At 49.8% G+C, this 27,325-nt stretch overlaps 1 protein-coding gene across 2 annotated transcripts in view; it reads left to right on the forward strand.

Annotated features, from left to right (window-relative positions):
• Window positions 1–1,640: 1,640 nt before the first annotated feature.
• ELMO2 (engulfment and cell motility 2) overlaps window positions 1,641–27,325 on the forward strand; it is a 38,475-nt gene continuing 12,790 nt past the window's right edge. The window contains exons 1-10 of one of the 2 annotated variants that reach the window (XM_059037754.2): window positions 1,641–1,736; window positions 12,816–12,939; window positions 13,252–13,292; window positions 13,758–13,830; window positions 14,203–14,253; window positions 17,637–17,818; window positions 19,381–19,480; window positions 20,593–20,744; window positions 23,107–23,185; window positions 26,338–26,388. In XM_059037754.2, the coding sequence (XP_058893737.1) occupies window positions 12,862–12,939; window positions 13,252–13,292; window positions 13,758–13,830; window positions 14,203–14,253; window positions 17,637–17,818; window positions 19,381–19,480; window positions 20,593–20,744; window positions 23,107–23,185; window positions 26,338–26,388 (807 nt within the window). In that variant the 5' untranslated portion in view covers window positions 1,641–1,736; window positions 12,816–12,861. The remainder of the gene's footprint in view (window positions 1,737–12,815; window positions 12,940–13,251; window positions 13,293–13,757; window positions 13,831–14,202; window positions 14,254–17,636; window positions 17,819–19,380; window positions 19,481–20,592; window positions 20,745–23,106; window positions 23,186–26,337; window positions 26,389–27,325) is intronic. The other variant, XM_067013462.1, reaches the window with a different exon arrangement.

Consider the following 27,325-nt stretch of genomic DNA (forward strand, 5'->3'; position numbering starts at 1 on the left):
CAGTGGAGAATCCGCCTGCCAATGCAGGGGACATGGGTTTGAGCCCTGGTCCAGGAAGATCCCACATTCCGTGGAGCAGCTAAGCCTGCTCACCACAACTGCTCCACAACAAGAGAAGTCACCACAATGAGAAGCCAGTGCACCACAACGAAGAGTAGCCCCTGCTCCCTGCAACTAGAGAAAGCCTGCACGCAGCAACGAAGACCCATCGCAGCCAATAAATAAATAAATTTATTTTTAAAACACAATAATAATTCATTAATAATTTAAAAGAAGAGTATGAATAATAACAATGTTGCTGTGAGGATTCCACAAAGCAATGGTCTGTAAAAGGCTTTGGTAACCAAAGCACTGTAGACTGGGGGTGGGCAACTTACAGCCACAGGCCAACGCCTATTTATTTTGTAAGTAAAGCTGCATTGGAACACAGTCACCCTCATGGGTTTACATTGTCTGTGGCTGCTTTCACACTACAACAGCACCGCTGAATAGTTTTGACAGAGACTGTATAGAAAAAAGCATTCACTATCTGGGTATTTATGGAAAGTTTGCTGGTGACTTCTGTAAGGGCTGTAGTGATGTTAGCTATTATTAAGCCTCAACCTCCGTGAGCATCGTTGTATTCACCAGTAAAAGAGGACTAATAAATACCATCTTCAGTTCCAAGATGTTTTGAGGATCAAATGAAACAATGTATGTAAAACTGCTTTTCAGATGCTTTGCAGGCGGTGAAGTGCTGTATAAATGGCAGTCGTTATTTAGTGTCTTTGCTGAGTGTCAGTTTCATTATTTAGTCTCTCCCTTGAGCATCTATAAAACGGAAAACAAAATACCCACCCCTCGGGGTGGTTGTAAGGATCTATGAGACAAAATGGTTAGAGCATAGACTGTAGAATCAAACAAGCACGGGCTGGCCTCTTGCCCTGCCCATCACTAGTTGTACGACCAGGGGACCCACATAACACCTACATCAGAGTTGCCGTGAGTGTAAAGGGACGTAGCACGAGTGAGGCGCTGGCGCAGTGCCCGGCCTTGTTCCGATCTGCAGGTGCAGTGACGAATACCACCTCCCACGGGTCCCTACCAACAGTACAGCTGAGCTGTACCCCTCTGCCTCTGCTCCGCGCCCACGGTCAGCCCTGGGTGCCGGTATAATTAGCTCTGGCTCGGTGGTGAGCAGCCGCGGCTGCTCAAAGCCTCTGACACGACTGTCACCTCCCACTCAGTTCTCCAAACCACAGTTATCCCACAATTGAGTGCGTTACATGCCTGCTGGGCACGGGGCTGAGTGCAACCAGAGGACATCTGAGCCCTCATAAACCTCTGATTTATCACAAGGAACACGGGCTGTGCCAAAAGAAAAGTTTCGGGGAGCGATGGGGGGATGCGGGGGAAGAAATGCAGCCTCTTGCGTTTGCTGAGAAATCCCATTCTTCCAAAACCCAGAGCCCGCGGCGGGGGAGACAGCATGTGTTTTTAAGAGGCCTCCGCTAGCAGGGCGGGGACCGGCGGCTGGCTCCTCACTCCCAGACCCGGCAGCTGGTCCCGCCCTCTTTTGAGTGACAGGCAAGTAACCCAATTGAAGAAGGAGAGTTCAGCGCGACGGTAAAATGGAGCAATAGGAGCCCGGGTCTGCCTGCGTGGGGCGGGGCCCAGGGAAGGCGGGGCCGGCGGAGGCTAGTGGAGCGGCGGCTGGGAGACCTGGGCGCGGGAGCTGGGCCTAGGTCGGCTCCCTGGTGAGTGTGGGTCGCGCCGGGGGTTGGGGCGCGCCAGGCCGCGGGGAGGGCCCTGGCCCGAGGAACGCAGGGCGGAGAGGCCGGGCCGGGAAGTAGGCGGAGGGCTGCGGCCTGCTTCTGCCCAGGGGCCTGGTGGGCTGGAGAGGGCCGGCCTGGGATGCACCGCTTAGGTTCGACAGGCCCCTGAGGGGTCGCGGCCCAAGTGGGTCCGCCGGGCCCGAGGGTCACTGGGTCCCCGACCCAGAAGGGTCGACGACGGGTGGGGAAGAGGGCGGACCAAGCCTAGAGGAGCGGGGGCTGGGCCGGGTAGGGGTCTCGGGGTAGGGGAGGAGGAGGGTGGGAGGATGGAACCCGGGGGCGAGACGAGACGGTGCGGGGAGGGAGGGGACGGGAGAGGGACCAGATGGGAGAGGGTTCGATAAGAGCCCAAAGAGTGTTTGGGGCTGGGTGGCACCCATCCGAAGCCTCGGAGTCTCCCTTGACATCGCCACCCCCTCCTACACACACAAACACTGCTCATCACCCTGCCCCGTCGATCCGGCCGGCTCAGTGACCCCCCAGGCCGTCTACTTGCATCTCCGCCGCTTCCCTCTCAGTTCAGGCCTCTCTCGCCTCTTACCTGGATTGATGCAGTGTCCATAACCGATCTGCACACAGGCATTTGCGCCGCTCCCCAGCGGGCCTCGCACCGTGGTCAGAAGGATCTTTTCAAAATACAGATCAGATCCGGACGCTCGGCTGCTTGTAACTGGCTGGCTTCCACCTCCTGCAGGGCCAGCCTCAGATCCTCACCCAAGCCCTGGAGATGGAATCCCACCGACCTCTCCTCCCTAGTCTCAGTCTACTAACCCCTCTTGCCCAATTCTCTTGTCACACTGGCCTTTTCATGTTCCTTCTGCATACCAAGCCCTGGCCCAACTCAGGGTCTTCACCCTTAGCCTTCCTGCTCCCTGGGTTTATCTTCCCCACCTGGATTATTCCAGTCAACTCCTCTTTATCTTTCAAATCTCCACTCAAGTATCACTTCCCTAGGAGGAGTCCCTGGTCCTCGATTCCCCCACCAAGTGAATTCCCCACTTTCATCACCTTCTGTACTTCTCCTTCACAACACTTGAAGAGCTGCAGTTTTATATTTGTTTATGAAAATATTCATGTCTGTCCCCACCAGATAATAAGGTCCACAAGGAAAAAGATAGTGTCTGCTTTTGCTCCTTGTATCTCCAGCATCTTGCCCAGAGCCAGGCACTGTAAATATGTACTGAATGAATGTAGGACTTGGCTCTGGCAGGAGGAACAAGGTGTGAGTCGTCTCTGATGTCCTACACAAAAACTGTGCCAGCCTCTGTGCTAGAATAATGCTGTCCAATGGAAAGATAATGCAATATATGTAGTTACAAAATTTTTAGTAGCCACATTAAAAAAGCAAAAAGAAACAAGCGACATTACTTTCTGTAATATATTTTTACTTAACGTAATAGATTCCAGAATGATATTATTTTGACATATACTCAATGTTAAAAACATTATTAATATTTCACATTTCTGTGTGTGTACTAAGCCTTTGAAATCTGGCCTGTGTTTTACACTTAGAGCCCATCTCAGCTCATGGTAAACACATTACAAGTGCTCAGTAGCCACACACAGGGGTGAGCAGTGCTAGGAGCTTTACACACCTGTGGCATTTAATTGCCTTTAACCTTTTGAGATGACTGTTGTTGTCTGCATTTTACTAATAAACATAATGAAGCTCCTAGAAGTTATGTTGCCTGGCGGCAATCATCCTAAAGTTTGTGAGTGGAGGAGGCAAGATGAGGACCAGGACCTCCATCTGTTCATCTGGAGTTTGGTCCTTCCGTACCCTGTGCTGCCTCGAGGAGGTGCCAGGGGAGTTTGGGGGTGCAGGAAGTGGGGGCTAAACTTCTAGAAACCAATGGCACCTGTGGGTATATGCATATTCGGTTTCATCCATGCAGAGACAGTGTGTCTGGGTGCATCAGTACCACCTGCCTAGGTGGATCAGGAACAAGTGGATTTGATGCATTTGAAGAAAAAATCGTGCAAGGCCAGTGCTTCCTGATCCAGTCACCGGAGCTCAGCACAGTCAGCACCAACTCAGCCTGGTCCCAGGACCTGGGTAGAAGAATGTACCCAGACCGCAGCATCTTGTACAGGGCCTGAGTTAAGAGTCTGGCTGTTCCGTTCAGCAGTTGCTCACTGAGTTGAGGTCCCCACTAGCATGAGGCCAGCACTGTTCTAGGCCATTTAGGGTGACTGGGGAGTATAGATCACAGCCCTCATCTTCAGGATGCCTACTGGGTACTTGGAAAGACAAGACCAGACCACAGAATGATTAGATGAGGTGCAGGACACCGGGCGGTGTAATGAAGAACCGGAAACAGTGGTGTGCAGAGGCTGCAGTGGCTGTCTAGGCCACGCTGGGTAATGTGTTTCCAGGTGTGGATTTGGATTCCTCTGCAGGGGTAGGTGGGCACTTCGTAGTTTGCTACAGTTCCCACATAGATGCTGCTTGGCATATTTACTTACCGGTCTGGCTGCTTAAGCAGCCAGAGTGTGTAAACCCATTAGACATACTGGTTTTAATTGAGTCACTAGAAAAGATTTGTTGAGCACCTGTTATGTGCCAGGCATTGTATAGGCCACTGCTCTGGAACTAACTATGAAGCTCTCCAAGGTTCTTCTGCTAGGAGAATAATAATAATAATAAATAATAATTTTATATTGATTTTCCTCCCCGACTGCCTTCACATATATTCTCTCGTTCTGTCATCAGTATACTAAAGCCTGGCAGATAGGGCTTTTTTATGCCAGGGAAACATGGTTACAGTGCTTTTGCAACTTCTTCAAGTCCATACTGTTGGAGTTCTGCTTACTCTGTGTCAGGTATTATGCTTAAATGATTTACGTGTATTATCCCACCCCACGTTCACAGCAACTTTATAGAGTAGGGTTGATTCGAATCCCCATTTAACAGATAAGGAAATTCTTAGAACTGGGATCCAAACCTAGGTCGGTTCCACTCCAGAACACAAGCTCCTTACCTTGTTAAGTTACTCTGCCTCGCTGGAAGGTCAAGGTTGGACAAGACCTCACAAAGGTCTCGTCCGACCTCCTCGTGCATATCAGGACCTGAAGTCCAAAGAGGCTTGTGCTCGTGGCAGAGCTGGGCAGTCAGGTCTCCTGTGCTGCAGGGGCAGGACTAACCCAGAAGGGAGGGCCGAGGCCTTCGTTGGTTCCTGACTGCTGGTGTGGCCTTGCCAGCTTCTCTGGACCTCAGTCCCCTTATTTGTAAAGTGAGAGGCTTGGCCTGATTTTGCAGTGAGAACAATGCTGTGTGGTTGGGGTCAGTATTGAAGGAGTTGGGCCCCCAGCCCGGGGTTTCAGTCATAACCCAGGGCTTCTCAGCCCCGCTCACCCCGTGTCCACACAGGCTCTGCCTTCCCGCGGCAGCCGCGGTCCCATGAAGGCAGACAGTACTTCTGGTTCGTGTTTTCCACTTCAGTTTCTGTTTCAGTTCCAGAAACTGAGGCAAGTGGGCTGGAAACACAGACCCCCTTCTGCGTCCATCTCGATGACTGTAGGGCTTTGTGGAGTTCTAGGCGGTGGCTCGTCCTCTGTCATTAGAGTTTTTGTTCTCTTTTAGAGGCGGTCAGGTCTAGGGGCATCTTGGAGGGTATTTTTGGTGTGGAATTCTGTGGGCACAGCTGTGTGCCGGGCACAGCTGTGTGCCGGGCACGGTGGGCAGGGGAGTAGATGCGGACTCGATGAGTCCCTGCCCTCAGCTAGCAGCCCCTGAGCTGTGGCTCCCAGCCCTGGCTGCCCATTGGAATCACCTGGGGGTGGGGGGGGGTAGGGGGATGGTTGGCAGTGACCTGGGGTGGGCACGGATGAGGTGCAGCCAGAGCCGAGACCCACTGGTGTAGAGTCTGCACCTGGGGATCTTGTTTGAAGGCAGGTTCTGATTCAGGGGGTCTGGGCTGGAGTGGGTGATTCTGTGTTACAGGCTCCCAGGCAACATCGGTGGTGCTGGAGTGCAGATCACACTCTGAATAGCACAAGGAAAGGCTGCACATAGAGAGTTACGAATCAGTGGGATTGTGACAGTGTGTGTAAAAGACGGGGCGGGGGGGGCAGATGAGGGCGCAGTTCATTTTGTCTGAGGGGAGAGGACCAGGAAGGCCACACATTAGAGTGACTGTCTGAGCTGGGCCTTGAAGCTCGAGTAGAAGTTTGGCAGCTGGACCAGGTGGAGGGAGTAATGGCAGAGGCCCCAGTAAGACTTAGAAGAGCCTGATGTTTGAGGGAGCAAGGTGGTCTGCTGTGACACTCGGAGTATCTCTGAAGGCCGCGGTGGGGCTGGAAGGGGCTGGGTGCTCTCCTGTGGAGTCTAAGCCCCATTCTGTAAGGATAGGGACCTTGCAGAAGGTTTCTAAGGCGGAGAGGAGAGCTGAGTGCTTCTCAAGGTAGGTGTTACTTGAAAAGAAGCCCAGTTACCCTGTTCCCACGCCCTTCCTCACTGCACTTGTGGCTCTAAGTTAGTGGCTTTTAACTACGTGTTTGGGTGAGTCTTGTGTCCAACAAATTTCAACAGAAGGGAGAAATCTCAGCTGCCATGGGTACGATGGTCCTTCTCGGCGTCTCTAGCAGTAAATGTCAGGACCTGAATCTTCGAACCCAGTTTCCCTCCCGGTACCTCAGAGTCTCACCCTCATTCAGGGGTCCGAACAAAGGGAAGTTAAGTCACTTCTCAGGGCAGAAGGTTTCAGAGGTTTCAATCTCTCTTGAGATTGTGCTCTTGATTAGAAAGAGGGTGTGACCTCTGGTTGCCTTCCTGGAGCAGTGCTTTCTCTTGCAGGAAACATAAACCAAACTCACCCATGCCTCCCCCACCGAATCAAAAGCAAAAGAGCAGAACAAAAGCACCCGTCAATCCTTATCCTTAAAGGAACGAGGCGGGGAGAGCGCGGAGCTGGAACCTTCTGGCCTTCCTCCGTCTGAATTCCTTACTAATGAGAAGGGATTGTCTTTCACTTCCTTTCTGCTGGGCTCTCAGAATCCAGCTCTCTGGAGCTGTCCCTGCAGGGGTGATTGATTGATGGGGCTTTGTGGGGCCTTTTGTAACCGCGCTGATTTTATAGGCACACCTTCCAGAAGCCACTTAAAGAATACTCACTGGAGACACAGAGGTCCTGTTTTTCCCTTGTTTCCCCGACTTTGCCTTTGAAAACCTGGGCTTTCATTTTCCTGCCTTAGAGTAGAATTATCTTCCGCAGATCAGTGTGTGCCTGTCTCCTGTTTGGTGACATTTAGAGCTTTCCAAATCATCTTTATATCTGTAATAACTTGAGAGGGGGTGGGAGGGTGGGATGGAGAGTCGTTTAATCAGAAGGGGTTGATTACTTCTTTGCCTTCTGGGCCTGGATGTGGAACTAAGGCTCCCTCATCCTGGCCGTTTGCTCTTGAACTCTATAGTGATGCTGAGGGGTGGAGCAAGAGGCTATTTATAACTCTGAGAATTTTGCAATGTTACTGAATTGCTTCGACCTAATTTCCACTTCCTTTCTAAAGTGAAAATGAAAAGCGTGAGCAAATGAGAGCTGGAAGGGCTCCCCACAAGGAGATCCTTTATCTGGGGACTGTTACCTGGAGGATATTATTCTTCTAGTCTCCTACGTCCTGACGTTGTCATAGGGAGAAAAGCGGAGGGATGTTTTCCCCCATCTTTTAACTAGAGTCAGGGGTGCTAAATCTGATTTTCCAGTGAGACACATCCTAATGTTAGATGTGAAAACAGTGAAAATGCTGTGGAGATGGAAGGTGGTGGGTCGAGGAGGGAACACACAACCAGAGTCTTCCTGCCCATCCACTGCCGGGTGGAGCCGGCCCTGGTTTGTAGGAGTTGAGGAAGTCAGAGCTGTTGGATTTGAGCAGATGCTCATGGAACCATAACCGTGTGCCAGGCGCTGTGCCAGCCGATGAAGCTGCAGGGTTGGCCTTGCCCCAGGGGAGGAGAGAGCTGTGGGAATATAAAACTATAATGGGGTGGGACAGGAGCCGTCACAGAGCTGTGGACAGAATGCCACGAGAACACGGCCCGTCCTGTTTCACTTTGCTAGAGAAACGGGGATGGGGTGGGGAACTAAGACCGGTACAGAGAGGAAGGGACATCTGAGCGGGGCTCTGAAGCTTGAATATGAGCTCTCGGGACAGTCGGAGGAAGGACAAAAATGCAAAGATACGGAGGAGGAGGGGGAACATGGCCTGCCTCGTAGAAATAGCAAGTAGTCCAGGAAGGTCTGGCTAGACTGTGAAGAGCTGAGCGCCGCCCAGGGGAGTGGGGGTCACCTTCTTTAGACAGTGGGCTCCGTTGTCTGTCACAGTGGTGAGCTGTTGTCGTTGGTCTCTGAGCCCCGGTGTGCTTCATCTTCAGGTCCAGCGAACCCAGATCCTCCGCCGAGCGCCTGCTGTGGGAACAGTGCCACCTGCTTTCACGTGGCTCTCAAACAGCCAGACTGGCTGGGGTCAGATTCTGGCCGTGCCGCTTACTAGCTGTGTGACACTGAGCACAGTACTTAATTTTTCTGAGCCTCTATTTCTTTTTTAAATTTTATTTATTTATTTACTTATTTATGGCCGCGCTGGGTCTTCATTGCTGCGCGCGGGCTTTCTCTAGTTGCGGCGACGGGGTCTACTCTGTGTTGCGGTGCGCGGGCTTCTCACTGCGGTGGCTTCTCTTGTTGTGGAGCACAGGCTCTAGGCACGCGGGCTTCAGTGGTTGTGGCTCGCGGGCTCTAGGGCGCAGGCTCAGTAGTTGTGGTGCACGGGCTTAGTTGCTCTGCGGCATGTGGGATCTTCCTGGACCAGGGCTCAAACCCATGTACCCTGCATTGGCAGGCAGATTCTTAGCCACTGCGCCACCAGGGGAGCCCCTCTATTTCTTGTCTATAAAACCGGGATGATACATCACACAGGGCTGCTGTGTGGATTAAATGAATTAATATGTGTAAAGCCCTTAGAACAGTGTCCTAGCACTGTGTAAATGTTAGCTAATGTCATCATCCTCAGCAAAGGAAGTATTATGTAGAGGGAAGAGAGCCAACTTTGAAGTCCTAACACCCAGTCCTGAGACCCAGTTCTGATGTGATTTCTTTCTTTCTTTTTTTGTGGGGAAGAGGTGGGAAGGAGGCATGTGGAAGATACGTTTCTCATCCCGTGTGAACTTCAGTTGCGTCGTCGGCAATGGGATTACTTCCAGGGTTCGGGTGAGCCTCAGCGGTGATAGTGCTGCAGACGTGTGATCAAATGTTAAGAGGCTGTCTGCCGTTACTGTTGCATACAGGATGCCTTGCCATAAAGTCACCACAAAACTGAACTGTTTTAAACAAACCAGACTTATCTAAGTGGGTTTTGCTCTTCATTATTTCAGCCAGTGTTAATCAGGGCCCTGCTCAGTGCCGTCATCTTGTGCCTGTTAGGCTGCTGTCTCTTCAGCCCTCCGTTCAGAGCTCCTTCAAAGCTGGGGGCTCACCCTTAGGCTTAGGCTTTTTAGTTGCAATGAGTAGAAACGCAGGCTGGTTTAACTGAAAGTTTTATTGGCAGGAAACAGGGGAACTTCAGGTACCCCAACTGTAGGAGGTGTAGCCACGGAGTCTGGAAAGTCTTCAGACACAGGCTTTTTCCACCTCTTTCTGGGACTTTGTGGTTTCTGGTTTCTGGCCTCCACTCATCCACACATTTCTGGATTCTTCTTGCTGAATAGCTTCCCCTGCAAGGCTCTTGGTTTTTGCTTCTTGGTGTCTTTGGCCTGCCGCGGTACCTGCTCTGAGGCTGACCGTGACCTTGCTGCTCCAGGGCCCGTTGTCATCCGTCTCCTTTAGTCTGTGTCTGCAAGCTCAAGAGAGAGAATTGGATTAGTCCAGCTAAGGTTGAGTGTTCACCTCGGTCCTGTTGGCTGTGGCATGGGTGGGGAGAGTGCCAGGGCACATGGGCTGCCTGGGCATATTGGGAAAGGGCAAAGTCGCTGAGAATGGGGGCTTATAGTATCTCTGGAATAGTCCTGGTGGTTGCAAATCCCTGTGCTTTAAAATGGATGTGAATTTTTGGAACATACAAGAATCACTCAGGGCTGACTTTAATAAAGAAAGAGATAGGGACTTCCCTGGTGATCCAGTGATAAAGAATCCGCCTTCCAATGCAGGGGACGTGGGTTCGATCCCTGGTTGGGGAACTAAGATTCCCACATGCCGTGGGGCAACTAAGCCTGCGCGCCACAACTACCGAGCTCATGTGCCTCAACGAGAGAGCCCACATGCCGCAAACTACAGAGCCCACACGCCCTGGAGCCGGTGCACCACAACTGGAGAGAAACCCGAGCAGACTGCGCACCCTAACGAAAAGATCTGTGTGCTGCAGATAAGACCCGCTACAGCCGAAAAAAATAAGGAAGATAAATAAATATTGTTAAAAAGAGAGATAGTCAACCTAGGAAATGCCATGTGGTGTCACAGTAAGGTGGAACTGTAAAATAATGAACTTTAGCTTCGTTTATCTCCAAAGACAGTATCCAGAAAGGAGGTCCAGGGACTTCCCTGGCAGTCCTGTGGTTAAGACTCTGCTCTTCCAATGCAGGGGACGCGGGTTCAATCCCTGGTCAGGGAACTAAGATCCCCCATGCCACACACAGAAAAACAACAGAAACAAACAAACAAACAAAAACAAACAGAAAGGAGTTCCAAAAAATATGATTTGTTTCTTAGCAGCACCGTTGAAATAAGGGTGTAACTTCTTTTGGAGAGGGACATGTGTACGTCACCCAGACACTCAGTGATGGAGCTGTGACTAGGTCCTGAGTCCTCTGGCTCTGAATCCAGATGCTTCAGCAGGGATAAGTCATCCAGCCCAGCGCTCTTCCTCTTGCACCTACACTGCCTACTTATTTTAAAAAGAAGAAGAAACTAAACTAAATAACAAATGGTCTTAAAGGCCATATTGTGCATTTGCACACATACGAAGTACAAAAGCAGGCAGAGCAAAACCATGGCATTGGAAATCAGAAACAAGTTGCCTCTTGGAGGGCTGGCAGGTGCGGGGTTGACTGGAAGGAGGTAGGAGGGAATTCTGGGGGGTGTGAAAATGTTCAGTGTCTTGCTTTGGGTGGTGGTTACAGGACGGTATGTGTATTTCTATTTTGTATATATATTTATATATATACACACACGTATATACACATAAGCTCTGCATTTGATTATTTGTAGGTTGTATCTCAGTCAAAAAAAATGATCTCACAACTCTACAGTCATAACCTCCTAATTATGGCAGATTTAGATAAGGATAAGGACTCCTGCCCTAGGCATCTGAGATGCACGGTACCACCCCTGCTTTACTGTGTCACTGGAGCAGAGCATCTCAACCAGGACTTCTTTTGATGGGCCCGTTTCTTTTCAGAGGTTTGTTGTGTGTCTAGGCACATAAAAATTACATGTGAGAAATTCTGCCTGGAGCTGCAGAAGTTGTGGAAGCTCTCAGGGCCATGAGACCGGCCCACTTCACCTTTAGGCTTGATTTAGTTGCAGTGAGCAGAAATTCAGGCTAGCTCAGCCCGGGGTAGGGGTGGCTTGGGGGTGGGTAGCACTGGCCAAAGTCAACTCCATGTTTTATCAACCTTAACCACACTGAGTTTCAGTTTTGGTGTCTTCAAATGGAGGTAATCCTGTGCTGCCTACTTCATAAGGCTGCTGGGAGGACTCAACAGAATAAGTGATGGCACACTGAAAACCATCTCTTCTGTGCTGCCATGTTCTGGAAGTGCTGGTATGTTTGACAATTGACTTCTGAAGCACCCCATCCTCACCAGGAAATGGCCAGCAAAGCTTCTCTCTTTCTGAGACCTGTAGGTTTGTAGGGAAAGGGACTTGTACCCCTGTCACCAAAGAGGTTAGTACTTACAAGGCTGTGAGAAATAACAACTGTGTTTGGGCCGAAAAATTGATGGCCTCCACAAATACCAGCTCAGCACAGCTATGCCGCATGTTCCAGGAGAGGCGGGCGGACTCCATTAGTGAGGCACGGATTGTGGGCAAGTGGCTGAACCTGGGGGTGCAGGAAAAAGGCCTCTTTCGTGAAGAGAGAGGCCTCTCCTGAAGCTGCAGGCATGGAGTGTAAACACACATTGAAATAATCCATCAGCGGGGTGACCTCCCCTCATCAGACCTTGGAGAGAGAATGCTTTAGCTACTGCCTGGAACACCACTAAGCTCGCAGAGTTGCCTAGGATACCAGTCACGTGGGCCCACCTCCCAGACTTGTTCAAAATGATTTATTTTCCTTTATTTTGGAGAGCAGTGGGTCAGAGGCGCTTCTGACGCCTTGTCCTCCAATAGCTGGGCCCTTGTGTGAGGGTGTCCTCACCTCCCTATGCTTGTGCCCTCAGCAGCCCTTGCCTTTGGCAGTTGGGACTAAAATAGCATTTCCTGTCCCGCTTCTCTTCTCCATTTTCTGAAGTCTGTGTCATCCCACACGGTGGAGGCTCCGCGTTGTGTCCCTTTGCGGGGGGAGGAGTGGCGGCAGTGAGTAGAGAGGAAGCAACAGAGCGTGTGGCCAGGCCCTGCTGACTCTGGAATCTTCCTGGGATGACTGCGGAGCAGAGCAGGCTGGCTCCTTCAGCTACCTGCTCAGCCAAGGAAAGGCTGTGTCTGTCCTTATCAGTCTCAGGGCATAAGCTTCTCCCTCTCAAGGTCCCAGGACAGGACTTTGCAGTAAATATTCTCCTCCACCCCGGGGTCCTCCTGGCCCTTCACCTGAAGTGGCGCATTGGCAGATCTTGCGGCTGGCTCATCTGCAGTTGATAGATAGGTTTGTCCCTTTTCTACTTGCTGATTGAATCTAAAGAGACAAAATGTCCAAGGAAAGGTTGTGGCATGATCTAGAAGAATTCAGACCAAGGAGTTCTATATGTATGTATCTTTGGACACTCTCTGTCTACTGATTTTCCAAAACGTGTAACAAGAGTGAAAAGTGAAGGCAAACTCTGACTTTTTCCTTTTTTCTGATTCTTTCCCCCAGGCAGCTGTGTCTGTGTGTCTTGGAGAAGCAGGGCCCATTGGGAACGATGCCACCACCATCAGACATCGTCAAAGTGGCCATCGAGTGGCCAGGCGCTAATGCTCAGCTCCTCGAGATCGACCAGGTGAGCTCTGGAAGGGAGCGGCAGCGGTGCCAGGAGAAGGATCCAGGGAGCATGTGGCGGGGACGTCTTAGGGGCGGGAACCACTGGCATTAGGTGTAAGAACCAGCAACAGGAAAGCCAAGCCCTGTCCCACCCTGTGGAAGGCTGGTCACCATGGCCTGGGAGAGGCTTCCTCTTCGAGAAGAGCTCTCAGACAAGAAGTCCGTGCTCAGGCCTCAGGATGACCCTGCCTGGCAGACCCTCTCCTCAGGACCTTGGTACTAGCAGGATGTGGCTCCCGGTGAAGGATCTCTCTCTCTCTCTCTCTCTCAGAAACGGCCCCTGGCGTCCATCATCAAGGAAGTTTGTGATGGGTAAGTTGAAACTGCCCCTGTTTTGGATGGTGACAGGCTAAAAACAGAGAAGCCTTGCCAGACCTTGAAAGGAATTCTGCCCGAGGACCTGCAGTTGGTCGGGTCCCCAGTCCGAGGCTTTTGTGGATCATTGTCTTACAAAGAAAGTATAGCTGGTGGGGATGCCCCTAAGACCTGTCAACCTTTAGTTTTTCCTTTAAGCCCAGGAATGCCCCACCTGAGGTCCTGGTGGGATGTGAGACCTGCGCTGAATTATATGTGCCACCTTTTGTGGTCCCCATCTTTACAGAGGCTGAGGAGGTTACTGTTCAACATCTCAACCCAAAGCTTTGGTTTTATTTTCCCCCGTACATCAAACAGACCGCCCAATCCCTCAATCAACTCTACTGAAAATTATTTATTTGCAGCTTCTAGACAGGCCCCCAGGCATGGCCACACAGGCTGTACTGTTTTTCTCTTACATAGGTGGTCACTGCCAAACCCGGAGTATTACACCCTCCGTTATGCAGACGGTCCCCAGCTCTACATCACCGAACAGGTTAGTACAGGGAGAAGCCAAACCAACACAGGCCTTGCTCTGGAGTGAGCCACCCCGGGGGCCAGCACTGTTTGCCCTCCTTACATCCAGGGAGCTTCCGCTTCCTGGGTCAAGAGCTGCTTCCTGGGCAGATCAGGGAGCATCGGCCCTTGTCCTCCTCTGGTGGCTGGAAAAATGTGGCTTCTGCTTCCTGAGAGGTGCTTGAAAGGGATCTTAGAAATTCTTTGCCAAGAAACAAGCAGGAGAAGAGGCCCTGACTGAAGAGTCTCAGTTACAACTACTATAAAAATGACAAAGTTCTTGTTGATGCAACGTGCTTGCACAATTTTAGTATTTTATCTTAGCTACTCTCTTTTTCTCTTTGCTACCCAGACTCGCAGTGACATTAAGAATGGGACAATCTTACAGCTGGCTATCTCCCCGGTAGGTATTCAGCTTTCCTTAGGAAATCCTTTATTTGACAAGCGTCTGTGAGCACCTACCGTGGGCCAGACTCTGTTCTGGAAAGTAAGACTTGGAGGATAAAAAGTCAATCTTTGCTCTCACAGCCTGGTTGGGAATAAACAAACAAATATAAGGCCTCTCTCAAGGGTCCTGAAAGAAGGTTGCTTAGGGAACTCAGAAAAGGGTCCACCTAACTCAAGGCTGAGGATTCCCAGAAAGCCCTTCCAGAGAAGGGGGGACACTTGGCTCAGATGCTGAAGGATAAGCAAGAAGCAGCTGAAGAAAGAAGAAAAGGAAACGTATTCCAAGCAGAGAGATGTGCTTTGTTTAGGGGAGGCGGGAGTGATGGGTGGCCGAGGGCCTGTAGCCATCAGCCAGAAGCCAGTGAAAGGTTCCTGGGCGGCCTGCTTATGAGTCAGACTTTATCCAGAAGGGAAAGATCATTACTGTGGGGACGTTGAAAGATTTTAAGCAGGAAGCTATATTATGCTTAGGTTTATATTTTATGAAGATCTCGTTAGTGACAGTGTGGAAGATGGGCTTGAAAAAGGAAGGTCGATGGTAAGAGGAATCTTCCAGAAGCTCATGAGCAGTGTCAACAGCCCGTGAAGGCAGTGGCCGTGGCGATGAAACGATGGGCAGGAAAAGTATTTGCAGGTGAACTTGGCGAAGAAGGCAATACACTGGCTGTGGAAGCAGTGAGAGAATGCAAGCTGGCCCCCTGATTCCTGCAAGAGCAGACCTTCCGGGTGACCAAGGAGGCAGCCACAAGGGTAGAAAGAAAACAGGCGCTAAAAATGGCTTAGGAGCTGAGTGCAGGGAGAGTGTCCAGATGGAGGACGGGTTGGTCTGCAGTGAGCAGAGAGAAGGTAAACTGAGGACAGAAGAGCAGTCCGTTGACCTGAGAGGTCAGCCGGTTGCTGGGGCAGCTGGGGGGCAGCTGGGGGGCAGCCAGATCGCAGTGGGTTGTGTTTAAGAGGTGACAAAGCGAAGACCTTGTGTTCGCCACGTTATCGGGAAGCTTGGTTTAAAAGGAAGTAGATAGAGAAGGTACTAGCTCGGGGATACGGAGTTGAAAACATACACCTTTTTAAAAGAGGTGGAACATTCACGTGTGTTAAAATCAAAGGAGTTTGACAAAGATACAGTGAAAGGTCTTCCCCCGACTCCTGTCCCTCACCTACCCAGCTGTCCACCTCCTCTGACCCTTCACAGTTGTTAACTTCTGTTGCAGTTTTCTATGTGTCCTTGAAAGTACGTTAAGATGGAAGAGAGGAAGGTTGCCAGTGCGGGAAAGAGGGGGTGAGCGACGGGGGCAGGACCTTGCCTCCCACAGCCCAGGGGAGGGATTTGCCCTGACTGCTCGGCCTGGAGCAGGACCAGGGATACGGGGGCAGCGTAGGTAGGTTTGTAGAAGGGCTGCCGGAAAACGGAGGGCGTACTGGCCCCTGTTCTCTTGGTGAGGTGAGAGGCTGGTCCATCTGAAAGGAAGGGAGGTGTGGAGTAATAGCAGCTACACTGGCTGAACGCCTGGATTTTGCAGAATACTTCACATGTATGGTATCACTTAATCTCGACAAACCCCATGAGATGAGTACTCTTCATAGCCCCATTTTTCAGACCAGGAAACTGAGACTCAGAGAGACTAAATAACCTGCCAGTTGTCGACAGCTCAAAACGCGGCACAGCTGCCTCTCAAACCCAGGTCTGGGCGACGCCAGGCCAGTGTTCTTGGCACTGCCTGCTCCTGCTCTCCTCCTCAAGTCTTCACGTCCTAAGGACTTCATTTCTCCTCCCCAAGCTCGGCTAATTTAACGTGACGGCCTGGGAGCTGCGCGCTTTTACAGAAGTGCCAAAGCATTTTACAGGCCTCATGCGCAGCGTAGCTGACTTTCCCAGAAGCAGGAGGCGCAGGAGGTGGCCCGGAAATGCTGTCTCGGGAGGAGAACTGACATTTGGAGTTGGAAGGCTCTCAATGTGATGCAGACCAGTGCTCTTCAAATCGTTCCGTCCTGTGACTTTTTCTCGCGGCGTACACGTCCCTCACCGTGGAGGTGAGGGAGGGTTTCTGTGTCCTCGCGAGCAGCGTGCCGTTAAAGGGGAGAGACGTGGGTAGGCCAGACTCCCCTGCAGCAGCAGTACTTGGGCTCCGTCGCTTTCTTAGCACTGGAAGAAAAACGAAGACCCCCGAGGCGCTTGTGCTCTCCAGATTCTTCCATTCCAACCGAGGATATTAAAGTAACACACGAGAGATAGAGAATGATGGAACGGTAAGCTGTGAGGCACGGACTATAGCGTAAGTTCAGCAACAGGAAAGACCAGTGAACAGGAGAGGAGGGGCGGCAGCCGCAGTCGCAGGAAGGATGCAGGTGCTCCCATGGGAAAGGTTCACGTGCTCATGGGAGGCTCTTTCACCAGCCGTCATTTTCAAAAAGCCGTTTTGAAATTAGCTGCTTCTAGCCCCTTGGTATTCTTAGTTTCCCCAGGGCCAGCACTTTGAAGAACAATGGTAGGGACTCTGAGGGAAAGTGAAAAAAATGTCAGGCTTATCACAGTTTCAGATTGAAAGGGTCGTTAGAGGTCATCAGATTTCATTCTCCACCCACTGTAGGAACCCCTTCCATAGCGCTTTGTACAGGTGCCTGTCCAGTTTTCCTTGATTGCTTTCCAGTGACCAAGAGCCCAGTATTCAAGAGACACCCTCTTCCACTGTCTGACGGCTTTAGTTAATATCAATAGAAAACTCTTATGGTTACCAAAGGGAAAAGGGGGAGGGGGAGGGATAAATTAGGAGTGTGGGATTAGCAGATACACACTACCATATATAAAATAGGCAAACAACAAGATCCTACTGTGTAGCACAGGGAACTATAGTCAATTATCCTGTAATAAACCGTGACGGAAAAGAATATGAAAAAGAAAATACACACACACACACGCATATATGTGTATAACACTGCTGTACACCAGAAACTAACCACATTGTAAATCAACTATACTTCAATTAAAAAAAAAAGAAAGAAAAACTCTCTGATATTGAACCAATATCTGTTTCTTTGTGACTTGCCATAGTTAGCGGATAGTCGTCTCCCAGATCTCTCTTGTATTCCCGTGGTGGGAATTTTTTAATTCCATAGACCAGAGTGGTACAGAGAGGGTACACATAAACTGCAGACCGGTCTTGTCATACTGGTGATTCCCTGATGGATCCAATAAACATTTATTTCGCAAATCTGAAGCAGTGTGAAAAGCTACTTCTGTCTCGGGCTTGGGAGTCCACAGAAGGGCCCCTGTGAGCTATTCGCAGAGCAGTAACCTGCCACAGGGAGCAGATGGCATGTGTCTTGTCCCTGGTCCCACAGTCCCGGGCTGCACGCCAGCTGATGGAGAGGACCCAGTCATCCAACATGGAGACCCGGCTGGACGCCATGAAGGAGCTGGCCAAGCTCTCTGCGGACGTGACCTTCGCCACCGAGTTCATCAACATGGATGGCATTGTTGTGCTGACGCGGCTCGTGGAAAGCGGAACCAAGCTCTTATCCCAGTGAGTGTTGCTGAGGTCTCAGTTTGGGAGCTCAGAGATTAACGACACTCCGCAGGGCATCCTATGCTCACTTCCGTCGAGTCAAATGAGCTTGTTGAGCTCCTTCTGCATGCAGAGCCGTGTGCCCAGCACCAGGGTCCACACAGAGGGGTATAATTCACTGTTGTGGTCCTGAATCTTGTAGTCTAGTTGGGCTCTCACAAATTCAGGGACGGTACAAAACAGTACTATGCTGAGTGACGTGGAAGTCGGGGCTCTGGAAGTCAAGAAGAGAGAGGTCAGCTCACGGCTGAAATCATTTCCGGAAAGTGACTGGCCTGATGGAAGTTAGTGAGCAGACTGTCCATTAGCAAGTAGGACAGGTGTCTGTGTGTCTGTTCTTAACCACACCCCTGCGCCCCTCCCTCTCTAGTCACCCTCCAACTCCACACACTGGCTCTTTATACAGAGACACGCACGGGCCCTCCTCTGTGTTTACCAGAGCATATCCCCACCCATCTGCTGTCTCCCTGTCACCCATTTTCACGGGGGCAGGGGGGCGTCCAGAACTTCACGATATACCGCAAGTGGCTTTGTGGTACTCCAGTGCCAAGGTGAATGTGGCGGGAAACTGCCATGCCGTTATCAGCAGTGAGTAAACAGATGTTTAGTTTGTCTTCTAAGCCTACAGAACCTAAGCTGGCAGAGAGGGAGTCAGAAACCTTTGAGTTGATGGATCGGCTACTGAAATTTTTAGCCAAACCGAGCAGCTAGTCTTGGGTATTTGTTTTAAGTCTTGGATTCTCGGGCTGCATGGAAATCTCGAAGCCTTTGGCTGCCATCAGCACTGACCCGGGCGTTCCGCGGTCTCCTGAGAGTGCAGGGTTGGACTGGCCTTCGTCTCCTCCTCTTTAAAATGGAGGTGATACCTCCCTTGCCATCTTGTCATGAGGAGTACTGTGGATGAGAATGGGTCGGAACGTGCTTTGCAAATGGAAGTGTAGTTTGGAAAGTATAGAGCACTGTACAGATGTATAAAGGTTGACGTGTATACAGAGCAGAGACAGAGGGGAGAAAACATTTCAGTCCTCGTTCTCTGTCAGCTCTTGGTAGGGTTTCACATGCCCTGTCACCCTGCCCTCACCACAACGCCGTGGGGTTAACGGTGTGAGAGGAACTCAGTTTCACAGAGCAAGAAAAAGAAGTTTGAGCAGATAACATTTGCACAGTTAGTAAGTAGTTGAACCAGAGTTGAACCCATGGCCAGAGTTCATCCTCTTTCTCCTGTGCTCTGCCGCCTCCCAGCCTAAAAGTGAACCTGGGACGCAAGCTCCCTTGGGTACCTCACCAAGTGCTGGGGTTTGACAAGGCCAAACCCAGAAGCCTTTCCTTCGGTGATTCCAGGGAAGAATCTGCTCCACACCTAGCTTAGGTGTGCGCCAGGCGCTGGCTCACAGTGGCGTTCGCTGATTTCTCCGGTGGTGCTTACGTTGAAATCCGTCCCTATTGTGGCTGTCTTCACACCTGTGTTCCCCAGTTCTGAATCTTTGTATTGTTTTGTGTGTGTTTTGCACGTGTCTCAGCTACAGTGAGATGCTGGCATTCACCCTGACTGCCTTCTTAGAGCTCATGGACCATGGCATTGTCTCCTGGGACATGGTTTCAATCACCTTCATTAAGCAGGTGAGGCCTCCAACATTCCGTCTTTCCTCCCTCCGTCGCCAGTTGTTCTCTAGGCTTGAGGGGAGGTGCGGGCAACACAGCTGCTCCAGCGAGGGTCGGCGTTCTATCCCCGAGGCCAGGATTTTCATCCTCAGGCTCCGGCCTTCCTGTGGCTCCTGGAAGATGTACTTTGTTACACTTGCAGGGCTTGCACTGAGAAGATGGAACTGGGCTCCCGGAACTGATTTTGGCCAAAGTGGAATTGGATTGTCAGTGAGACTCGGGATAGCGTGCGGCCAGCCAGCCAGTACCATCCCTAAGTCTTCTGACCTGCTTCCTGAGCCCTGCCTCCTCTTTGGATTAAAAAAAAAAAAAAAAAAAAAGTTCATTTCATTTGCCTTCTATTTATTAATCCGCCTTCTGTTTACAAATCTGCAAGGTAGCCTGTTTGATTGTGAGATGAACTCAATGGGGGGTGGGGGGGAGAAAATACTTCTAGTTTTATCCTCCTTTCTTCTAGAAGAAGGGGCAGTGTCACCCCAGAAAACTGAACTAAAACCAATGAATGCTATATCTGCCGACCTAGAATTACACCTGTCATTGGCTTTTGAGACATTGAGAACTTCCCGATCCTGGAGATACGTAGGCACAAGTGAAATGACCATGTGTCAAAGATGTTATAATGGGGATTGAGAAAAAGGATTAGATTATAAGACTTTGAGGTCCTTTCTGTGTCCCCAAGTCTGCTGTTCTGCGTGTGTATAGGGACAAAACGTATGTCCGGAGTACAGTACATGGGGAGCAAATGAGATCCCAGCATCAGTAAAACCCTCTGCTTTTTATACTCGGCTTTTTCATGCCTGAACCCTTATTTTGAAAACAGAAAATTAAGCCCTTAGGTTTAACAAAACATAGTTGAGTGGATGCTGTAATTTGAAATTGAGTTATCCATGCCTAGGGACTCCCTGGCACATTGGCCAACATAGCAGATACCATCGTCCACCTGGGGACAACTGTCCAAATGCGGGCAGCACACCTAAGAGGAGAGTCTGGGGGCAGCGGGCATCTGAAACCTAAGCCTTCAGCTCTCTCGGCCCTGAGCTTCCTAACTGACTTGCCCTCTCTGGCTTTAGATCGCAGGGTACGTGAGCCAGCCCATGGTGGACGTGTCAATCCTGCAGAGGTCCCTGGCCATCCTGGAGAGCATGGTCTTGAACAGCCAGAGTCTGTACCAGAAGATCGCAGAGGAAATCACCGTGGGACAGCTCATCTCTCACCTCCAGGTGTAAGTAGAGACCCTGCCCCAGCCTCCCTTCCCTGCCTGTTCTCTTCTCCCCTCTTACTCTTTAAGTCTTCCAGTCCTACTGCTTCGCTTGTATTCTGAGATGCTGATCTGCTTGTTCATTCACTCATCACCTCTTCCACACTACTGCCAGGATTCCTCCCGTAATTCAGACCTGGTCATGTCACGCTCCTGCTTGAAATCCTCTGTAACTCTCCTTGCCTCTCAGGGTAATGTGAAGATTTTCCCAATCTTCCTGTACCACCATGGTACCAGACAGAATAAGATGCTTTCTCCTCTGTGGGCCAAATAGTTTGTTTGTACCTATGATAATCATACTTATATAAAATCATGTATTTTTATTATCTGTCTCCCATTTTAAACTTTGAGCTCTCTGGGAACAGGGGCCAATCATTTTTGTATCCCTTGTTTTGATTTAAGTAGACACTCAATTAGCATTTGTTGAATGAACTCTTGCCGAACTAGCAGTATGCAGTTGGGGGTAGCAAGAAGTATTGTATAGGACGTGAATTCCAATCCAGGATCTACTGCAAACTAGGTCTCTGCCCAGCACAGAATAGGTATTCAATAAATTGAGGAGGTTTTTTGTTTTTTGCTTTTGTTTGTTTTTTAAGAAGCTTATCACATCCTAAAACATTTAACAGATAGTAAACAAAAGCCAAAGACAGATAAAGCCTTTGGAGCACTGTTCGTCTCCTCCCCATTCTTTATACTTCCCTTTCAACCATTCCACACAATTTAAGGGGACTGGACTTCCCAAAACAAGGATGGGGACACTGCTGATTCCTTCCTGACCCTTGCTCCCTTCCAGCATATGGGACATTGACAGAACGCCCTGCCAGTTCCAGGGGAAACCAGAGCTCCCAGACTTGGTTGGTTATAGCAGCCTTGTCTTCACTCAGCTATGCTCTCAGCCTGTACCTTCCCACTAGTCCAAGTAAAAAGGAAGCACAAGGAGATTTACAGCTCTGATTTCTCCTTGTCACTTCTCTAAGGAATTCTTCAGCCTCTGTTTTCATGCCCAAAAGCCAAAAAGGTTGATTGAAGTCAGGGGGACATTGTAAACTCCAGATGGAGAGTTCTGATTTTCCTGACCTCAGAGTTACCTCTATTTCTCTGTTTCTGAATTGGGAATGACCCAGTTACCTCCTTAGAGATGATAGAGGAGCGTGGCATTTCTTAGGGGTCAGTCTATGAACACTTCCAGCCCATTGCTGTCCCCAGAAGTCATGTCCTCTGCTACTGGGCTGAAGGACAATTAGTGGCCTCCACTAGACCTCCAAGATGCCCCCGGCCAACCAGGACGCCCAGCAGCCCCTCTGGAAAGAGCCACAGAATGCACTCACGATGTGGCAGGTGGAGAGCTCTCGTCAAGTGCCAGGATTACAAGATTCCAGAGAAGCTATTTAGTTATTTTATTTGTTTAAAATAAAATAAGTTCATAGTCAGAGACTTTGAAAATACAGAAAAGCACAGAAAGGAAATCATTTGCCCATTATCCCCTCTCCAGACATAACCACTGTTAACAGTAAATTGACTGTGCCGCTGGGTTTTTTTTCTATGCATATTTTTAAGAAAGTTGGAATCTTACTGTACGCGCTATGCGTGCCTTGACTTTTTTTATGGACTAATAGATATTGAACATTTCCCATGTCAAAGAACCTTCTGAAAGTGTAGTTCTAAATCTTTTTGTGCAGGAATGCCGTGCCGGTCTAGTGGTTAGGACTCCATGCTTCTATTGCATGGAGTGCGGGTTCGATCCCTGGTCGGGGAATTAAGATCCCACAAGCAGTGAGGCCTGGCCAAACATTAAAAAATATATATATATATATTTTTTTTCCACCCCATATGCCTTTGAAAATCCAGTAACAGTTATGGACTCTCACCTTCCTGGAAAAAAATATCACATAGTCAACCAGCTACAAGGAATAATGGCTGCACCATTTCTAGGGTTCCCAGACACTCTTAAGCCCATCCCTAACCCCAGGCGAAGAACCTTTATGCTAAAACAGCATTTTTAATGACTGCTTAGGGTTTGAATATATATGAACAGCGTCGCTACTGTGGACATTTGCATTATTTACTGTTCTTTCTTTTTTTAATAGTACTTGGATGAAACACCCTGCCAATAACTCACACACAACTCTCTGATGACTATCTTTGGATAAATTCCTGTTAGCGGAATTGCTGGGTCAGGGAGTCTGCCCGCTTTTAAGCTTTTGAGGCTAAGCCTCTGATGATTATTTGATTACAGTCTGCGAGTGATTGTTTTAAACCATCTCTAAAGATCGTCTTGCCGGTCAGTCTTCTAACCTCTCTCTGCCTTCTTTCTCCGTCGACACAGCTCCAACCAGGAGATTCAGACCTACGCCATTGCACTGATTAACGCACTTTTTCTGAAGGCTCCTGAGGACAAGCGACAGGTCTGTGATGGCCTTTTCAAGCTTTTCGTCTGGGCTCTCCCAAGAGAAGACTTATCCACCCAGTCATTTTCCCAAGAGTCCTTCCTCCTGTCCCTCTGCAGCCAGAGCCCATCTGAGTGGCTTTGCTAAGAAAGACCCGGGGAAGAACTAGGAGGGAAACCAGCTGGCTCCTAGGTCAGGGCAGGGGCCTGCAAACTTTTTCCCCTCAAGGACGAGTAAATATTTTTTGCCGGGTGGCCCTTGTGGTCTACGTGGCAACTATTCAACCTTGCCGCTGTAGCCAAAGCAGCCTCAAGCAGTAGGCGGGCAGGTGGGTGTGGCTGTCTTTCCATAAGACCTTCTAGACACAAACAGGCAACAGGCCTCATTTGGCCTTACTGCGACTACCCCTGGGTTAGAGGATCAAGGAGCAGGGAGAGGAGACCCTCTGGACCTCCCTGCCAGGTCCCAGGAGACGGAAACAAATGCAATCCTTGCTTAAGGAAGCAAGAGTGGAGGGACTTAGCTTGAAGTTTCATGTATAAAGATCCTCTGATCCAGGTTCTAAACGTTTTTCTTCCTTATCAATTAGCTGTGTGACATGATGCAAATCACTGCTTCTCTAAACCCCAGTTTCCTCACCTATAACGTGGGAGCAACAACAGCTGCCCCATTCACTTCATAAGGATGTCATGAGAAAAAGCCCGACCCCTATTTTACAAGTGAGGAAACCAGGGATCAGCTGGGCAGTGGAGCAAGGGCTGACCTAAGAGGCCAGGGCCCCGAGGCTGAGTACTTTTCCTGCCACTGCTGGGCAAGTGCTCTAACCCCTCTGGGTCTCCGTTTCCCTTTCTGTAAAACGCAAGGGCCAGATTAAAGATCGCTATGAGCCCTTCCAACACGACTGTTCTAGATTCCTCTGGTCAAAGCCCAAGTGATGTACAAAAGGAAGACTTTGTAATTCTCGGTCAATACCATGGGCTCAGTCCGTTGTAATTCCTGTGGGATTATGTACCAAGTTCTTGGAAGTTTCTGGTGGGAGGACCAGGAGCATCTGTGGTTCTGTCTGTCCTTGTCTTTCTTGGATGGCTTGCTCTGTTCATCTCTTCCTCCCTAGTCCTGTTTTGAATGTAAGCGGAAAGCTCATTCTTCCATCTGCTTCCCTCTGTGCTTTTTGCTTTCTGCCGGCAGGACAAGCATCTTAATCCTCTAGACCTCCCTGTCACTGTAAGTAGCACTGCCATATGGAAAGGGCCCTGCTCTTTTCCAGGTGGGGAGGTTGAAGCTGGGTGAGAATCTCATGATCTGATCTAGTTGTTCAGGGAGCTCCAAGACACAGGAAAAGGTTGTGTGCTGTAAATCTCATTTGTCAGGACACTTAGGGAAGTACCACAGATCAGAGTCACGTAAAGGATTAAGGGGATGCCTGCCCTGGGGGAATGTGGCCCAGTCTGTCCTTTGTAACCTGCCTTCACATGGGGCTGTGGTTCAGCCAGGAAGATGAGATTCAGAAATAGCCTGTGACTTTCATCTAGGTGATGCCAGACGCATCACATTCCAGCTTGCTGTAGCCAGGAGTAAAGGTAAATCCATGCCCTTTTGGACGCTTTCTAGATCCTATGAATTGGAAAAGCTTTAGACAGTTGACAGAAGGGAATTTGGATACTCGTTTCTTGGTTAGAGGGAGCTCAAAGAGGTCAGCTGTATGAGGATATGAAAAAGGATGAGTGCCTCCCCCGGCACCGCAGAGAAGCCTTTGGTTGGAGGCCTTTACATTCCAGCAGCAGACCACTGTCAGTTACCCACTTTGTGAGGTGTGGACAGCAAGATTTAATCGTGAGTCGGCCTCCCATAGCTACCAGAGAAGTTTCTAGTCCACCTTCCTCCTCTGCCAGTCAGTGTGTGCTCAGGGGACGCAAAGTAAAACTTAATATTCCTGGCAGCGTCAGCCATTTGGAATATGGCTAGAAATCTAGAAGCGAGAGAGAAAGGCCTTCCAGCTCTGAGAAGAATGACAGCACTCACGGATATTGCCCCATAGGAGAGGTGTGACAGCTCCCTCAGGCCCATTGATCTAGAATTATCTATGAAATTAAATTAAGGCAGCAGTTTGGAAAGTGAAGTCATACTAATTAACATTGTAAGAAGTGGTGGCTGACATTGGAAGGAAGAGACAGAAGAATTATGAAAAGCTGTCAGAAAAATTAAAAGCAGAGTAATCTGGGACCATTTTGCTTAGGGGAAAATAGCTCCACATTTCAGAAGCCCCACAGGGTATTACAGTGTCACAACACAGACTAATAACTGATGTGTTTTTTGTTTTTGTTTTCCCTGATGAAGCCAAGTCCTTGGCAGTGATTAAATTATTATAATCATTGTAGTCTCTACAGAAATACAGAAGTGTATATATTTTTAGACGATTAGCATAAGAATGGTCAAAATAACAGTTCTGAGAGGACCCTTAAAGCTTCATTCCCTGGAGGATTCACTTAACATAGGATACTTTATTTCCTGAGTGAGCTAAGTAAATAAAGTGTTACTGTCAAAATCTGAACCAAATAAAAAAAGAAAGGTGACCCTGTTGTGAAAAATCACTCCAAAGCACCCAACACCTTGTTCTCTGAACTGATGAGAAGTGAATCATAGACCACCTAGTGTTTCAGAGCATCCCACCCCGGCTCTGTCCGCTGGCATGGTGCCGGGGGGGCCGTGGAGGAGGATGCTGGGGCCCGAGCCCTCTCGCTCGGTCTGGAGTCAGTGTTTACCTTAGAGTCCCTTCCAGCCTTGGCAGTGGTTCCGGCCTGGGACGGTGCCTGTGGCCTGGGAACCGTCATGCTGCTCTGTGCCCTGTGCTTGTTGTCCATCTCCTGGCATCCTTGTGACACAAGTGTCTCGTCCTGAAACAGTCTTTGTCCCTCTTTGAAGATGACACGGTTGATTGTACCATTGGGAAAGGAAACCCTGTTTGCATTCACGTGTACTCATGAAAGAAAATGTGCGGGGATTTTTCAGAGTATAAAATACGGATTTGAAGGTCTGGGAATTTTTTTTCATTTGAAAGGAAAAAAAATTAAGGGAAAAAGTCCCAGAGCTATGACATCCCCTTCCTCTTGATAGTTGTCACAGCTGCATGCCTGCCACCTTACCTTATGTTCACGTCTTCTTCTCCATAGGATATGGCCAACGCCTTCGCACAGAAGCACCTTCGGTCCATAATCCTCAATGTAAGTTCCCAGGCAAGCTATATATTTTGTTACTGTTATTGTTTTGTTACTATTAACTACAACTATCGTTATTATAGTTGTATTATTATTACTGAAATCACCGTGGAGTGGGATGGGCGCTCAGAGGGACCTTACCGATAGGTACTCAACGCTTCGTAAGCTGGAAAGCTTATGGTTTCTGATCCACTGCAAGCAGGGCTGTCTCTAGGAGGCTGTCCCACCAGGAACTGCAGAGCCTCTAAGGAGTTACTTAGCCAGCTATACTGTTTGTTGCCTCACAACTCCACAAACTTTTATCCAGAGGGAATGTGTTAAAATAGGCACAGGGGAGGAATTCACTCAACCACCACCAGTCATAACCCTGAGTTGTGCGGGGCACTGGGAGGGATGCCCGGCCTGGGAGATTGCAGAGGAGGAGCTGTCAGTCCTGCGCGAAGGAGAGGTGTCAGGAGGCCTTAGAGGTGGGTCTTCAGGGAAGGCTGAGGATAAGCCAGCTGACCAGTCCGAAAAGGAATTCCTGCATGGGGAAGGGGGGCACCTAGGAGGAGTGTGTGGTCCTGTAGAGCTTAGAGTGAGAATTTGTGACAGGCTGGAGAGGTAGCAAAGACCAGATCAAGTAGGGCCTTGGTCTTTCTCCCAAAAGCAATCGAGAGGCTTTCATCAGGATCGTGAAATAACCAGGCTGGCGTTTTAGAAAGATCACACTCCAAGATCCGTGTTTCCCGAGGGGTGTGTGAGGGAGGAGGGTAGAGCGGGAGTTGGGGTCGGGGGGAGGCATCTGGAGGGAGGTCTCAGTCCCTGTTCTGCAGTGGGGATGTGGGCGGGGAGAGAGCTGAGGTGGGAGGTGAGGGCCCGGAAGGAGAGTCAAGGAGCTGGGTTAAAAGGAGGCCATCTTGGGCTTCCCTGGCGGCGCAGTGGTTGAGAATCCGCCTGCCGA

This window comes from Kogia breviceps, chromosome 14 (genome assembly GCF_026419965.1).
Source record: "Kogia breviceps isolate mKogBre1 chromosome 14, mKogBre1 haplotype 1, whole genome shotgun sequence".
NCBI lineage: Eukaryota > Metazoa > Chordata > Mammalia > Artiodactyla > Physeteridae > Kogia > Kogia breviceps.